This window comes from Capricornis sumatraensis, chromosome 3, assembly GCF_032405125.1.
Source record: "Capricornis sumatraensis isolate serow.1 chromosome 3, serow.2, whole genome shotgun sequence".
Lineage (NCBI taxonomy): Eukaryota > Metazoa > Chordata > Mammalia > Artiodactyla > Bovidae > Capricornis > Capricornis sumatraensis.
In genome coordinates, this window is record NC_091071.1 from 106647263 (window position 1) to 106653262 (window position 6000).

The 6000-nt window shown below is 40.5% G+C and overlaps 1 protein-coding gene across 2 annotated transcripts in view; it reads right to left on the reverse strand.

Annotated features, from left to right (window-relative positions):
• The window catches only part of RAB3GAP1 (RAB3 GTPase activating protein catalytic subunit 1), a 123111-nt gene extending 117662 nt beyond the window's left edge, over positions 1-5449 (reverse strand). For both annotated transcript variants that reach the window (XM_068967306.1, XM_068967307.1), the window contains exons 1-3: positions 5432-5449; positions 5275-5330; positions 107-182 (exon numbers count right to left, since the gene is read on the reverse strand). In XM_068967306.1, coding sequence (XP_068823407.1) covers positions 107-182; positions 5275-5330; positions 5432-5449 — 150 coding nt within the window. The remainder of the gene's footprint in view (positions 1-106; positions 183-5274; positions 5331-5431) is intronic.
• Between the last annotated feature and the right edge of the window lie 551 nt (positions 5450-6000).

The window sequence follows — 6000 nt, forward strand, 5'->3', positions numbered from 1 at the left end:
TAACTTTTAGAACATTTACTTTAAATGTACCAAATGCAGCAAAAGACTTAAAGATAGAAGTTTCAAAGCAAATACTCATTTAGAGACACCAGCAAATAGATCTGACCTTTTCAAGTGGCTTTCCCAAAGAGTTTCCAATCAATTTCCAATCATTCAAGACTTCTTCAACTTTGGAAATAAACCTAGGAAGGAAGAAAAAACTTTCAAACCATGTAATCACACGTTTTTCCTACTGTTATACAATTTCTTTGTTTTAACACTTTTAACAGAAGGCTTGTGAAGTTTAGTATTGTTATTGTAAATTTATCAACATGCAACAAAAAACAAAAAAGTAATCTTTAGCCCAAGAATTCTTAGATTTTAATCTTTTTTAGATTTTTTTTAAGTCTTAGATTTTTTTTTTTTCATTTTTTAAAAATCTACTGCCTACCCAATGCCATTCTGGTTTCTATAAAATAAAAATAAATCTCTCCATATTGAAATGAAAATAGTAAACCTGGGACACAAGTAAAAATTGACAGACTGAAATGATACTATTAAGGATAACTGGGCTTCCCAAGTGGTGCTACTGGTAAAGAACCTGCCTGCCAATGCAAGAGACATGAGAGACAGGTTCAACAGCTGGGTCAGGAAGATCCCCCGGAGGAGGGCATGGCAACCGACCCAAGTATTCTTGCCTGCCATGGACAGAGGAGCCTGGCAGCCTACAGTCCATAGGGTCACAGAGTCGGACACCACTGAAGTGACTTAGGACACACACATAGGCTTCCTAGGTGGCACTTGGAAGGAAGAATCCACCTTCCAATGCAGGAGGCCTAAGAGACAGGGTTCAATCCCTGAGTAAGGAAGATTCCCTGGAGTAGGCAATGGCAATCCACTTCAGTATTCTTGCCTGGAAAACTCCATGGACAGAGGAGCCTGGCGGGCTACAGTCCATGGGGTCACAAAAAGTCAGACACGACTAAGCACACACACATACACACCTAACAATAATTCTGAAACCAATAATCTCTTCACTATGCTCCAAATAACTTATCTCTTTAAATTAACTTTCTTTAAAGATACTTGATGAATTCTCTGATTTGCCTTCCACTCCTCCAAAAAAACATTATTTGGGAACTCTGTCCATTAAAATAAAACAAGTTTTAATGGACACCTGGCAAGAAACCAAGCAGATCTGTCAACTTTAAGGGATTTTAAACTATTCACTGTCTGATCTTTAATGATCAAGCAGACCTATCAAAGAGAATGAACTGTGACTAGCAACACGCTCTGTATCAGCAAATGAACACTGTCAAAGCTCAGTAGTAGTGTTCAATATACATAAAAGGACACTTTCAGCTTAGTCACTCACTTGTGTCCAATTCTTTGTAACCCCATGGACTGTAGCACGCCAGCCTCCTCTGTCCATGGGAATTCTTCAGGCAAGAATACTGGAGTGGGTTGCCATGCCCTCCTCCAGATCTTCCCAACTCAGGATCCAACCCAGGTCTCCTGCACTGCAGGCAGATTCTTGACCAGCATGGAAGCCCAAGCCACCAAGAAGCCGACTACTTATACTATATATGTATGATGCAATCTAACAGCAACGCTGCTCTCCTAAAACACCTACACACTATTGCCAGAGTACTAAAATTAATTCTAGTCAAAATATATACACAAATATCAGGTTTTGCCATCAGGGACATTATAAATTATTATTTACATTCTTGATGTAAGTTTTTATGATTCAACTGAACCTTCTAATTATTCCTTTTTAAAATGAAGATATTAATTAATATAGTATTTTGAGGGGGTTCAAATGGCAATTATCAGATCTTATAAAGAGTGCTCTAGAAATAAGTTAATATGTTTACAAAACCATATAAAAATTTTAATGTATGAATATGTGAGTGAAAATCTGTACGTGAAATATACATTTATAAAGGTAAAAAACTGGAAACTATCTTAGGTACAACTGCAGCAAAAAGCTGTAAATTAATGACATATGCACTTAATGGACTAATATGCACCCATTAAAAATCATGTTTTGAAGCCTGCTTAAGGAAATAAGAACAAGTCCATATGTTAAATGAAAAAATGAAGCTATAGATATAAGTATAAATATAGTTTAACCGAAGTTTATAACACACACAGATTACATGGAATTTTCTCAAAATATTGACAGTAGCTATCTCCTGGTGGTAGAATTACAGGTGATTTTTCTTTTATAATGAAGTATTTTAATAAATATCAGGGCTTCCCTGATAGCTCAGTTGGTAAAGTTCGATTCCTGGGTCCAGTCTTCTTGGGCTTCCCTTGTGGCTCAGCTGGTAAAGAATCCGCCTGCAATGTGGGAGACCTGGGTTCAATCCCTGGGTTGGGAATATCCCCTGGAGAAGGGAAAGGCTACCTACTTCAGTATTCTGGCCTGGAGAATCCCATGGACTGCATAGTCCATGGGGTTGCAAAGAGTTGGGCACAACTGTGCAACTTTCACTTCACCTCATTTTAATAAAAGGGATTCCCAGTTGGCACTAGTAGTAAAGAACTTGCTTGCCAATGCAGGAGACTTAAGAGACTCGGGTTTCATCTCTCGGTAGGCAAGATCTGCTAGAGGAGCAAATGGCAACCCACTGCAGTATTCTTGCCTGGGGAATCCCATGGACAGAGGAGCCTGGAAGGCTACAGTCCACATCACAAAGAGTCAGACTTGACTGAAGGGACTTCACATTTTAATTTCACAGTAAAAGAAGGAACATCTTAAAATATTCACTGTATTAGCAATACTATCAGTTCTAAAAAAGACCAAAATTGGAGCCTATTCTGTAAGTATTGAGATTTGATTAGAAAAATGTAATAACTACCCCTGAAAGCTCTCTAGATCTCACCTGAAGGATCACTTCCTCTTACTCTTCAATATTAGGTTCTTTTGTTATATGCTCTTGAAAAATGTTTCCTTCCCTCTTCTCAGCTCTCATTTCAACTGTAACTACAGACTCACTTGTATCAGTATTTATTCACATCCTTCTTTTCCATTAGTTTATATGTTCAACAACAGCAGGAACCATCTGTTTTCACTGACCACCACATCCTTATGCCCTGCATTGTGCTTGATACATATTCACTCAGTATTTTTTCAATGGACAAATAATAAAAGGAGTTATTGGTTTCTATAAATTGTCCATACAGCTCATAACATACTGATAAATTTCATTCAAACATTAAACTCAAGGTTTAAAAGACTCCAAAGTCTTACCATTTTCCTACGAACTGTAAAACACTAATTTCATTCTATAAACAAGAGCATGAAGCCAAAAATCGAATTTCCTACTTTGAGGTAGTTTTCATAACTCTGTTAACAACTACCCCCAAATAAGGAGTTAGAAGGATTTAGTATTTCACCTGAGGATATTTTAAATATTTAGCTAGTGGAAAGTGATTATTTATCCATTAAATACTCTAATGTTTCCTTCCTCAATTCACTCTCAAGATTCAAACTACTACATTTTCTAACTACCTTTAAGATTTAAGACATTATTATTTCAAATCAACAGGTCTAAAACTATATTCTTCTCTCTTTGCCACTTTCTTATCTTCACTCTTCTAGGCAAGAAACTGCAGTTTCATGTTTTTTTTTTTCCTACTCCTACATTTCATCAAGTTTATCTTCTACTTCTTTGAAATGTCTTACAATCTTCCCTCCTACCCTTTCTCTCCAGTTTCCTAATCACCAACCTAACCAAAATAGTAACTCACTTGCCTTCATTTCACCTCATCTTGGCAAACAACTTTGGTAACACACAATCAAGGGTCTCTCGTCACTGCTCTGTAATGGCTCTTAAGCGTGGTCTCTTGACCCAGCATCAGCACCTGGGATCTTCTTAGAAATGAAAATTTTTGAATCCACCTCAGACATACAGAATTATAAACTATGATTCTAATGCACACTAAAGTTTGAGAATCACTGGTCTTAAAGCATCAAATTTAGATTCCTTTACTTAGCTTTGGAGGCTGTCTATAACCTGGTTTTATCTTAATAATCTTATCTATTTTCCTTCAACAGTCTTCACTCCAGTGAAGACATTTCATCAAATTCCAAAGGTTTTCACCTGTCTCCGCTCCTGTCAGGACCGTCTCATATTTAACCAGTTTTTTTTTCCATTTATTTTCCACTTTCCAGGCCTGGCACATTTCTTGTCTTTTCTATGAAAATACCTTCAACAATTACAATCCACAATTACCATCCTTATACTAATATAACTATCTGCTGTTTTGTTTTTTTAACACAGAGATCAAATGATTTTTGATTTTGTTCTTTTCTGTTAGTATAGTTCTGAACACATAGTACCTATTCAATAAGGCCTTGCCTGGGTGGTTATGTCTTACCTTTTGGGGGGAGGTGGGGGTGGGGCGGGGACCACACGTCAAACTAGCATCCCAGCAGGGATCTTTTCTATGCTATTTAAGGACAAGACATTCACAACCAGATGGATTTCCTCCCCCAATCAGAAAGATCATAAAATATTCCAAGCTAACTACTGACCTCAGTACTCAAAAAACCTGAAGGGCCTCTTGGACAACGAACTGATAGCATCTCGACCTAAGCTATTACTCCTCCACAAACTTGGCGTTCAACTCATTTTAGTGATCCAACAATTTCACTCAGCTATTCAACTGGAGTTTGGTGGTACAGGAATTTGGAGTTTCCATGGCAAAGGAAGCCTGGGTCACATTACGCACTGAAATGGAACAATTAAACGTTCCAAAGCCATACACAAACTGTTTCGAAAGGTTACCCTAAAAGACAGGATGGAGATGGTGGGAGTGTGGCAGATGGACAACCACCAAGATTCAGAAGAAAGGCCTCCTCTTGAAACGGATGTACAAGGAAAGGGAGGGGGGTGGGAAGCAGCTGCCAAGTTTGTTGCTTACTATAACAAACGAATTAGTTACACGGACATTAACACAGGAACGGAAGGTAGCCTCCGGAACTGTTTCGGCGGGTGATCAACAACTAAAGGACCAAAAGTCTAATGAAAGTGGTTTAAAAGGAAAGAAAAACAAAACTTCGGAGAGCCAGAGTCTCCGGGGTAATACAGATGGGGGCGGGCCGGGGCTTGTCAGACGTGGAAGAGGCTTGCGGTGGACCACAGAAGGGAGGAGGCGAAGACCGGGGAGCCAAGGGGCTTAACTTTTCCCGCAGAAGTGGCGTCACTTGTGGTCAAGGTTGGGGAAGTAGCCGGGCGGAGCCGGGGCCCAAACTGCTGGTAACCAATGACACGATTCACTCACCTTTCCCATTCCGAGGCAGTGGTGAAGTCCGTGATCTCAAATACCTCGGACTCGGGCTGCATAAGTGGAAAGAAAGAAAGAGATTGAGCTCCCGGGCGCTGACACGGAGGGGCTAACTTAAACAGAGGCAGGGATAGGTAGGGGGCAGACACCTCACCTCACTGTCAGCCGCCATCTTGCGGAGCGCCGATGTGGGCGCTAGGACTGCCGGGAAGAAAAGCAGGAAGGCGAGGGGAGGAGGGGAATAGAGGAGCAGAGAGCGGGCGGGGGCGGGGCGGGGCGGGGCGGGGCGGAGGCACCCGCCCCTCCCCCGCCGGCACCTCTTCCGGTTAGTTTGGCAAAGTCTCCTGAGGCTGAAGTCTTTTAATGAACACTTTTTTAAGCCACTGAAGAATAGGAGTGCCAGCTACTTGTTAGTCATTATATCTCATACATTCTGAAATATTTACAGAGAAAATCATACCATGTCCAGGATTTGTTTCAAATAATAGGAGGAGGAGGTGGGTTGTTGTTTTTTAGTTGCTGCTCTTCGGGACTCCATGGACTGTAGACCTTCAGACTCCTCTGTCCATGAGATTTCCCAGACAAGAGTAGTGGAGTGTGTTACCATTTCCTTCTCTAGGGGATCTTCACAACAGAATCGAACCCACGTCGCCTGCACTGGTAGGCAGATTCTTTATGGCTGAGCCACTATGGAAGCCCTAGGGAAGTAGATATGGCTAGAAA